Here is a 10743-nt window from a genome sequence, read left to right as displayed (position 1 = left end):
AGGTCACGTGGAACGTGATGTCCTCCCGTCAGGGTGAGTGACTCACCTCTGAAAGCCCAGTGCGAAGCCAGTAAAGTATTAAATAAAGAAAAATAGCATACGCTCTTTGGCTGCACGTTGAACATATGTTTATAAGTCCCAAACGTCGCCACACCAGCATTGGACAGCTGTTTCGGCCTTATTGGGCCTTCATCAGCAATGCGTAGGTGGGCGACGTTCGAGCGAGTGGCGTCGGAAGGTCACGTGGAACGTGATGTCCTCCCGTCAGGGTGAGTGACTCACCTCTGAAAGCCCAGTGCGAAGCCAGTAAAGTATTAAATAAAGAAAAATAGCATACGCTCTTTGGCTGCACGTTGAACATATGTTTATAAGTCCCAAACGTCGCCACACCAGCATTGGACAGCTGTTTCGGCCTTATTGGGCCTTCATCAGCAATGCGTAGGTGGGCGACGTTCGAGCGAGTGGCGTCGGAAGGTCACGTGGAACGTGATGTCCTCCCGTCAGGGTGAGTGACTCACCCTGACGGGAGGACATCACGTTCCACGTGACCTTCCGACGCCACTCGCTCGAACGTCGCCCACCTACGCATTGCTGATGAAGGCCCAATAAGGCCGAAACAGCTGTCCAATGCTGGTGTGGCGACGTTTGGGACTTATAAACATATGTTCAACGTGCAGCCAAAGAGCGTATGCTATTTTTCTTTATTTTATATATATATATATATATATATATATATAAGAAAATCGACGATAATCTATTCGAGTACGTCCTGCCACACGACCCCAAACCAGGCCGACTTTACATGCTCCCTAAAATTTATAAGCCAGGAAATCCCGGTCGCCCCATAGTATCTTCGAATGGCACACCAACCGAAAAAATCTCCACGTTCGTTGACCACCTACTCAAAGACATCCCCCGAAATCCCCGTCATACATAAAGGATACGAACCATTTCCTGCAAATAATTTCGGATATCGAAGTCCCGACCAGTTCCCTACTTGTAACACTCGATGTTACCTCATTGTACACCAATATTCCTCACGATGACGGCATCGCTATGCCACTGTCGTAGCATATGAAAAATTTTCTGAAAAACCGTGCGACTCTGCTGTCGTAGAAACACTAATTTCTCTGATAATCACATGTAATAATTTTGAATTTGACAACAGTTATTACATTCAAATTAACGGCGCAGCCATGGGCACGAAGATGGCCCCAAATTAGGCAAATATCTTCACAAGGACGGTTCCTTGGTACCTGTCAACTTAAACCCCTAATTTTTAAGCGTTATTTGGACGACATATTCATGCTGTGGCCACATTCTGAAGACTCGCTTTTGTCGTTTATTGAAAACTTCGGTAACGTGCACCCCACTATCAAATTCATTCATGCTATTTTTGAGAGAGAGCATATATTTTCTAGATGTCCATATAAGCATATGAAATGGCACCCTCGTAACAAATCTGTACCGAAAACCGACTGACTCCCAACAGTACCTATCATTTCACAGCTGCCATCCCCGACATACTAAATTGGCCATCCCGTACAGTCAGGCCCTCCGCTACCGGCGCATTTGTTCCCAAGATGACGAGCTGGACGCAAACTTCAACGCGCTTCAAACCACGCTGGTCAGCCGAAACTTCCCCCAGGATCTCGTGAAGGACGCCATATGTAGAGCCCGCCATACTAATCGCAGTGAACTTCTAAAAAATTCAACACGCCCCGAACACCCCAAGCGGGTTAATCTTACAGTCACCTACAATGGCGCGATCCCTTACCTTAACAACATACTGAAACGTCATCACCCAATTTTAACACAGTCGGAGCGTCTTGGAGAAATATTCCCAGAACCACCTCGCACAGCATATCATCGTGCAAGGAATCTTCAAGATCACTTAGTCAACGCAAAAGTCAATAAGCCACCTCCTACAACTGAAGGATGCCATCCATGCAACGGACGAAGATGCCAAATTTGTATTGTGATGCAGACAGCAAACAGGGTACGAAGCACAAACAGGAACTTCCAAGTAAAAATTAAAACTACTTCTGACTGCAACTCATCCAACGTAGTATATCTATTGGAATGCAACGCATGCAAAGCACAATATGTTGGCCAAACTACAACATCATTCTAAATTCGTTTTAATAATCACAGATCCGATATTACAAAGAAACCAAATATCCCTGTGTCGCGTCATTTCAATCAAACCGGTCACTCCTTCAAGGACATCCGCGTGTACATCTTACAATCGGACCGTAGCAGGGAACAGCGTCAATCATTCCCAATCCACAAATTCCAGTCCACGATAAACGAAGACCCCGGCGTATTGCCTACAGTTCGCAGCCTTCCCAAGCAGCACAATGTACTGAAAGTCGAGTGCAATAGGGGTGGACGGCATGTGTCTTATCGATGTTCCTTAGTTTCACGAGTCTGTTCAAGGCCTTCCACCCACCCGTCCACCCCTATTGCACTCGACTTTCAGTAGATTGTGCTGCTTGGGCTTGGTCGTCTGATAAACCTGAAATGATAAAAAAGAGACGGCAGAAAGAACGAAAGAGGGTCGGGGGACTTGGTCTACGAGCTAATTAGCTCGTAGACCAAGTCCCCCGACCCTCTCATTTTCCCCCTCTCATTTTCCCCTCTCATTTTCCCCTTTCCCTTATATATAAGCCCTTGTCACCTATTTTCAAGTTTAGTCTTGTTGAAGGCAGCCCTGCTGCAGAAACGTCGACCCCTAACTGTAAATCTATTTCTAGTACCCCCTTAATTGTTAATGTAATAACAGTAGCAAGTGTTTTTAATCCTTATACGGCCTCCCAAGTCTCTTCATTACTTGTAGTATATATATACAGGGTGTCCACGCTAAGTGTGAACAGATTTTTTAAAAATATATCAATCACTTGTTCCCGAGATGAAATCAATTGCAATATAGCATATGCTGAAGGGCACTCCCTAGGGGGGCATTAACAGGCTCCTAAGGCAATGTCTTAATTGACGTTCAATAATTAACTTTTTAATTATAAAAGCCACGAAGTTGCTCCAATGAGAACATCTGATCTCTTCGGTCACCAGATACCAAAGCCGTTTTCAGAACAAAAATCCGTTCGATAGATCGTCCGCAAAAAATTGTGAAGGAACGCCATTTTTTTCTTTATTTTATTCATTGCGCATCTCTAGAGACAGGCGCCCAACTCCTCCTTACGCTGCTGGTCCTTGCACAGCAGAGTGACCGTTCCTTCCAGGAAGGTTTCTGGAAGTGTACCTTTCTGAAGTGCACCATTAAGCACCTTCACCAAAGAGGGGCCCAGGATGTCCCAATACCATTTGTAGAACTCTGCCGGAAACCCGTCGGGTCCCGGCGACTTCCCATTCTTCAGGCTTTTAACAGCCTGCTGCACCTCCTTGCAGCTAAGTTCTATGCCTTTTCCTGCCTTTCCCCCGCAGAAGGAATCACCTGCCGTGAGTCCATTCTCAAACAAGTTAGCGTAGAACTCTCTTGCCACAATGGCTATTTCACTTTGCTTGGTGACTCGTCCGCCCTTGGTCATGAGGGCCTCCATGGGCGGTTGCGCTAAAGCCAGATGTTTAGAGAGGAGCCTCCGGGAGCACCAGGCTTCCTTCTCTAGAGTGTCCCTCGCCGCCATATACCTCAACGCCTCCCACCTTTCCACCCTCAGGAGTGCGAGGTGATCTTTGGCGGAGGTGTTGCTCACACCGGAGAGTACTCCCACGCCGAACCTGCTAGAAAATGCAATATAATTTTCCAGTATGAGAATTCCAGTATCATTTCATATCGTATTCTGGGACCATGTATGTCATCGTCATAACTGCATACCAGCACATTTATACCTGCTCTTGGTAGTGTTGTACCGGATCTGTATACCTGTTCAGTATGTGTACCTCTTGCGACTGCATGTATGTGGAAGTCTCATTAACTTATGTAATGTATGTTCAGTATGTAAGCTGCAAGAAATGCATGCAAAGCAGCCATGTCTGTGCTCCTGAATCCTGATGGTTGTGTTGCGCTCATGGGTACCATCAGGATTCTTTCTAGGTGGAGGGAGGCAGGGTAGAATCTTTGGGGTGGTGGTGCATCAACTGTGCCCACAGCTACACTGGCTCAGAAACCCTAAGTTTCTGCAAGCCAGGAGGAAGCCTCCCCCCGCCCGACGGCGCGCCCATGCTTGTGTCACATACTGTACCAGGATATGCAAACAGTTTGTGTCTCCAGGCCGTTTTTTTATTTTTTTCTGTTGATGTCAGACAGCAGGTTACGAACATAACTAGGAAGCATCTTAAATTGTTCCTCCTTTGAGTCGCTTGGAGGCGTTCTTCTTTTCAGGTACTCCCAGTAGGCATCTGAAATGAACCAAAAATAAATGTTATACAAGAGTATCCTACATACCATGGCAACTGTTATACAGGGTGGTTATATAATAAAAAAATAATAATAAATAAAAAAGTTCTAGCAATAACATACTTTACAGAAAGTTAGGTGGACGCACATTATTTGACTAGCAGATAACTTTTTGCTGGCTTTGTGAGGTATTTGCAAATTTTCTACTGTACTCTAGCTTGGGAAGCTTATGTTGACATTTTTCCTGCTCAGATCTGTCAGACATGTTTTCAATTCACCACTTATTTCCGTTCCTAGAACAGAGGGTGTAACTAAAACGGAATAGACGAAAGCAAAGAAGACTCCAATTTGTCCCTCCCACTCGCTAGGGCTCCATTTGATTGAGCCACAAATGGAGCAATGAATCAGAAGGAGATAGGAGAAGAGAAGGAGCACGTGGAGATATTCCACCTGTCAGAACGGATATAGAGGTAATTAAAGTGCGATCATAGTATTTTATCATTTGCTATTGTGGATTTCACACCTCGGTTTACCCCTAAAAGTGGCGATGGCCAGATGGCAATTTCCATCATCATGCACTTGCCCAAAATGCGGTACCGTCTCATCACGCCAGTACCAAACTGTTTTCTGCTGCAAACGTGATATTAACGTTGAATATGTCAAAAGCAAAGCGAAAAACTTGTCGTAAGCAAAAAATTAAATTGCCTTTAGAAGGCCAGCGAAAATCTTCCCTAACCTGAATACTATTTTAGTTGTACAACTTTTTAATCAATCAAAAATATGGTATTTGTAAATAAAGATCCAGATCTAAGCTTAAAGGTTTATAAAACAAATGTGAAAGAAAATTGGAATGCAAAAACTCTGTATTCTGATATGTTCCATGAATGCTTGCAAAAGAAGCTGTTCACTGTTGTGTATCTCATCACCTCAGTAACCTGACTGACAATGTTGCTGAAATATTTAATATGTACATAAAAAGAGCAGCCATAAAGATGTGCATAGTTACCATTACTGTTCCTGTCAATGACAAAATTAAAAATTAATACGCAAGTCGTGTACAGGAGCGAATTACGAGACGATTATGAAACTCACTTCCAAGGGCATCCAATTTTTTGGGGGTGAGGCGTCGCTTTCCCTCTGTGCCTTGTTTTAGAAACCGACGGCAGGCTTCTCCTGTTTGACTTCTCTCTGCCAGCTGCTCTGCGCTCCATAGAGCTCTCACCATGTCGCGGCAGAACAGAGAGTCCTTAGGGGTGTCAAGCAGGTATTCAAAATGTTTCTTGTTGACATTTATGCCATCCTCAAGAGTCACCTGTTGCATGAAATAGAACAGATATATTGTCGACCAGAAACAGAAGGAACAAGGTCGCAGGGCAGGTAGCTTACTTTGCACAGAGCTCGAACCAACGTTGTCACACCAAGATGTCAAGGCTGCACAAGCACATTAAATTCCTCTCGCTACTGTTCAGCAATTGTGTCAGCTCTGATTCGTTCTCAGTGCACACAGGAACTCACGCGAGTGATTCATTTTGATGTAGCTCTCCAGTTCGGGTGATTCTAAGAACTTTTTCAACCATTCTTGGATCTACAATTTATTGGCTCATTTGAGGTGTTGTTAGTGTTTGTCCTATTCTGAGCGTTCTAGCCTAAAAGCATTTCTTCATGAGAGAAACTGATGTTCTGAGGCTGGAACAAACATAGAAGGGACAGATACAAACAAAGCAGGAGCATTTCTTCATGTTCCATGAATGATGTCGTAAGGGAGCATGTCCTACCTCATCTCCAGTCAATACCAAGTCAGGGCGTGTGGGGGCACGTTGAATGAGGGATCTTCCCAGGAATGGTCGCGATATCCTGTTCCTAGAGTTGGAACGTCCCGAGGTCTGTTGCAGATTGGACAATTGTAGTGTTAGGTCAAACCATGCCAGACATGCCAAGAATAACTTCCAAGATTTAAAACACAGAGTTAGTGTAAAGCACAAGAACATGCTCCCCAATATTCCCCTCTGAATTACATGTCCACGCACCTGTTTCAAACAGAGAATGCTGCAAGGAAAGTAACAGTCTCAAAACACACTTCCCACGGACGGCTCGGAGGATGATAGCGTTTGAATTCTGTTCGCAAAATAAATGTTGTTCTAGTCCCCACCACAGGTGAGTCCGAGTTTTTCTCTCACTTGGGTACCTAAGCAGCACCCCCGCCGTAGAATCGAATACATACGGTATAAACAGAATGCATGAAAGCAGAGGAGCTACCAAATAAACATAGTATGCACGGCGCATTTCCTGTCTTTTATCTCTCATATTTTTCAAGAATCCCCCCTCATATGCACACCGCACACTTCTTAATCTCCTATAAACAGCATATCCTCGCTACCTCACTCAAATTTCTTTCCGAGCACGGTTGTTCACTTGAAACGTCATTACCTTGTTGACAAGGCTCAAGTTCATCGTGGTTGTGCAGCCCTGAACACTGGAGGCACTTGATGCGTTAGATGGACATGCTGCCATGGATTCACATGTTGGGCTAGTGGGAGCATCACATGGGGTCAGGGAGCCGTGAACACTTGGGCTCCTGGGTTTACTATTTGCCAGAGAGTTTTTTACTGGACTGGAAGGAGCATCACCATCCAACTACAAAGGAAATATAGACACAGTCAAAAAGGACGTCCACTGAAGCATCAAAGGAAATGTCAATGTTGTGTGAACTCCTCAATGCTCACAGAGACCGGGTATGGATCTGGCAAGTTGTTTGAGTCGGTCGACACAATGGTCACGCTGACGGATCCGCTGGAGCATGCAGACTGTGGTGGTTTCTCAACCTGATGATATCCACAGTAATATTATTACCAGCACATAGGCATGTTATGTGCAAAAACAAGGGTGCACAAAGTAAATCATGGTTTGTGTAACACACCAATCGCTTACACAAAAAGAGTGCGCAATAATTATTACATTTGACATCTTGCTGTCCTCTCTCGAAGGCAACAAAACTGATGATTCTGGAGGGGTTATGTTACGTGGAGCTGTGGTGGCCTCTTCAACCTGCAATGTTACAGAGACCATATGAGCAGTTTGCCCTTGGGGGAACAGCCATACATACCATACATTCATGTTGGTCATGCAGCATTTCGTGCGTAAAGACTGGTGAGCTTAGTGCATTCCTCATCGCAGCTTTGAAAAAGAAAGCAAGGCAGTGCAGGAAAGGAAGAACATCATCCCAGAGGATACAATCACAAAGGATACAAATAAATTAACACTACCATACAAGCACACCCTAAAACAGAATAGCATGGCATAGCACGCACGGAACCAACCGTTGCAAAAGATACCATTGTGTAGCTTGATTTGCTGAAAATAGTGGGCATACACCTTTTTTTGTGACATGAACATAATTAATGTCTGCCACAATAAGGGAAGACCCTACCGTTCACAAGACATCAGGTCAGGGAGTGATATGATTCACAACGACAACGGTTGTGAGCGTGCTGTGCAAGGAAGTTCATTTTTGAGAACGCAGGCAGGCACGTTACGAAACGTGAAACAGCAAGCAACATGAAAAAAACAGGCACCTGTTACCCAGCATGCCATAGATTTTCCAGGGTTTTGCAAAGCATGCCTGCCACCAGAGCAGAAATAGAGCAAGCAGAAAAATTGGGAAGATATACCACGCTTTTCGAGCAGCGCCTCTTGTAGCTTCCTACAAAGCTGCCTTTCTGCGGTGAGCTCCTTTTTGAGGCTTTGGTTTTCATCTCCAATTGCTTCATCTCCCTTTCAAGCAGAAACCTCTTTCTTGGCACTGTCTCACTGTCATGCACCTCCTTTCTGCTCTGTCTTCCTTGTTTCTCTGTTTGTCCCTTTCCTGCTTCCATTTTCTTGTCTTCGTCATTTTTGGGACCGCCTGACCTCACCTGGATTACAATAGTAAGAATGAAGTGCATTCAATGTGACACATGCAGTGTACATAAAGTCCTTGTTTCCCCCATTTCAAAACAAAATTACCAAAAGTGAGACCACCGCACACAGTTGACCCATTGGTAGCCCCCAAACATCCTGTTTGATATGCGAGTTGCTTTTACACAAGCAGCACAATTCCCGCCACTAGTCTGGTTTTGTTAGAAACTGAAACGTATGACATACGGCTGACGCAGCCTCATCATCTGTGGCAGCAACTGCAGGTTCAACTGTTTCAGGTAGAACCATATGCTTGCTTGCCATGCTGCCATGGACCTCCTTCCTGCTAAATGTGCGTGTTTCTGGCTTTGGTGCTTGCTTCTTTCGTGCTTCCATTTTCTTGCCTTGACCGTTTTCACGACCTTTTGGCTTCACCTGAATTAGTAAAAATTAGTAAAAAAAGGAAGTGCACTTAATGAGCAAATTAGAATGTTGCGAGCGAGCTGGTGTACTGTAGAAAGAGGCAAGATTTCCTTGAGTTTGAGGAACACACAATACGAAGAGAGAAATGTCCTCAAACTCAACGAGATGTTACTTCTTTCTATGGTGCACTTAGTTTGACAAAACAATGTACACAAAGTATCCTCACACGCATTGAGTAAGAAGCCCCTGCTTCCTTCACTTAAACACAAAATTAACAAAAGCGAGGCAAACACACACAGTTTATACCAACCGGTAGCCCCAAAACTATATCATTTGCACATTAATATGACTGCTAGGTTACCGCCTCGATCCTCACCATTAATCTTGTCTTGTAGCCAATTTCAAAGAGAAACATAAAAACATAACGTACAACTGACGCAGCACCGTCACTCGTGTCCGTATCTGTGGGCTCAAATATTTCAGGTACAGCCATACGCCTGCTGACCATGTTCGTTATGAAGGCCTCTTTGGACTCTGTAACAAAGAAAGGGTGACCAAACATCAAGCACGTCATAAATAAGCAAGCAGCTTCAAGGAGGCAGCCACAGGGAGTGTAATAAACTACTGAGTGAAGTTACAACGTTCCTGAAAGTGACTAACGTGTTGAGCTATAAATGCCTTTATGCTCTAACTATCATTTAAACAGCTGTTCCAATTTCGGGATTGAAAAGTTTCGCACAATTACAGATGAGGTAATTGCTTAAGACTAGTCCAGGTGTTATCAGCTTGGGCAAAGTGCATGAGAGCTCAGGAAGAAGGCCAGTACTCTTCTAGAGCACTTAACTTAGCTGCATATGTTTGGTATATAGACTGTGTAGGAGTGCTAACTGTGGACGGGACCACCAACAAAAAATTAACAAATGAAAGATAGTCAGAGACAGCCCCTGTTCTTGTCCGTTTCTCCTGGCCCACCGCTAACGCAAAGCCAGCATTATTACCGCGATAATCAAGCAACAAATCTCTTCGAATCCGTGATATCAAGGAGAAAAACAAAACGCGCATACTCTAAAATCACCGGCTACAAATGGTCTATAGTTTCGGAATGTGCCTGCCTTGGGAGATGCAAAATTTGACTCCCTTTGTGTTGCCTTAACCTATCCAAATTCAAAGTAACCCATAAACGAACATCCAACCGCGACTTGAGATCAACAAAGCAGGATTTTATAACTCTCATAGGGATTGCCGAACACTGCAACATGACCGGTATGTCGTATCGACTGCAGTTTTGATACGATGTATGAAAGCCGCCAGAACGATGCCTAACTCAAGAGCGAACTGAAGGATATCACCAAGAACTTCAAAATCGACGATAATTTGCACACCGTCGCTCACAGGAAAGCACAAGCTTGTTCTGACTGTGCCCTACTCGTGAGGTGATGGAGCCAGACGAATCTAGGTTTCCCGCCCAAACGAAGCACCAAACGAAACTACACTTTCACCGAAAATATCACTCGTCAAAAACTGTTTCGCATGACCGTAGTTTTTGTGTGTCAATGAGCGTACTTACCTCCAAGTAGCAAGACTTTTGCGTCGTAGAAGCCCTTAACAGCTCCAGACTGGGACTGCCAAAAAGCCTTCTTGATGTTTCGGTCAAAGACGTCACAACTTTGCGGGTTGAAGCTTTTCATCAGGGAAACAGGCATTATTCCCTTTACGTCGTCTTCGACGTACCGGACGTGAGCGTACATTGTTCCTTGTAAATGGTGTACGAAAAACAAAATAGCACAAACCACGGGACACAACACATGTGCACATTCAGACAAAGACGCACCTGCCATCCATTACGGGCAATGGAAAAAAAAAAAACACAATGCTATCAACGTTGCCAGAGAGTGATGCAGAATACTGCTAACGGAGGATGGTTTTTCCTGCCTCAGCTTTCTTTAATATTGTGTAATTGGTACCCCCCAAAAAATATAAAACGAATTATTATTCAAAAATAAAAAACGAAGTAATAGTTCTAACTCCGTTGACCAATTATTTCGAAGAAAAAATTCACGAGGTAGCCG

The 10743-nt window shown here is 44.3% G+C and overlaps 1 protein-coding gene across 1 annotated transcript; it reads right to left on the bottom strand.

The window, feature by feature from the left end:
- Positions 1 to 4233: 4233 nt before the first annotated feature.
- LOC135373960 (uncharacterized) lies at positions 4234 to 8101 on the bottom strand. Its single transcript, XM_064606992.1, has 8 exons — positions 8026 to 8101; positions 7461 to 7531; positions 7313 to 7402; positions 7081 to 7179; positions 6785 to 6991; positions 6133 to 6240; positions 5450 to 5669; positions 4234 to 4359 (listed from the first exon to the last, which is right to left on the bottom strand). Exons 2-8 carry the CDS (start codon positions 7524 to 7526, stop codon positions 4241 to 4243), a joined length of 909 nt encoding a protein of 302 aa, XP_064463062.1. The 5' UTR covers positions 7527 to 7531; positions 8026 to 8101; the 3' UTR covers positions 4234 to 4240.
- Between the last annotated feature and the right edge of the window lie 2642 nt (positions 8102 to 10743).

The sequence above is a fragment of the Ornithodoros turicata genome, unplaced genomic scaffold (assembly GCF_037126465.1).
Source record: "Ornithodoros turicata isolate Travis unplaced genomic scaffold, ASM3712646v1 Chromosome36, whole genome shotgun sequence".
NCBI classification, from domain to species: domain Eukaryota; kingdom Metazoa; phylum Arthropoda; class Arachnida; order Ixodida; family Argasidae; genus Ornithodoros; species Ornithodoros turicata.
This window is presented reverse-complemented; position numbering and strand designations above follow the sequence as displayed.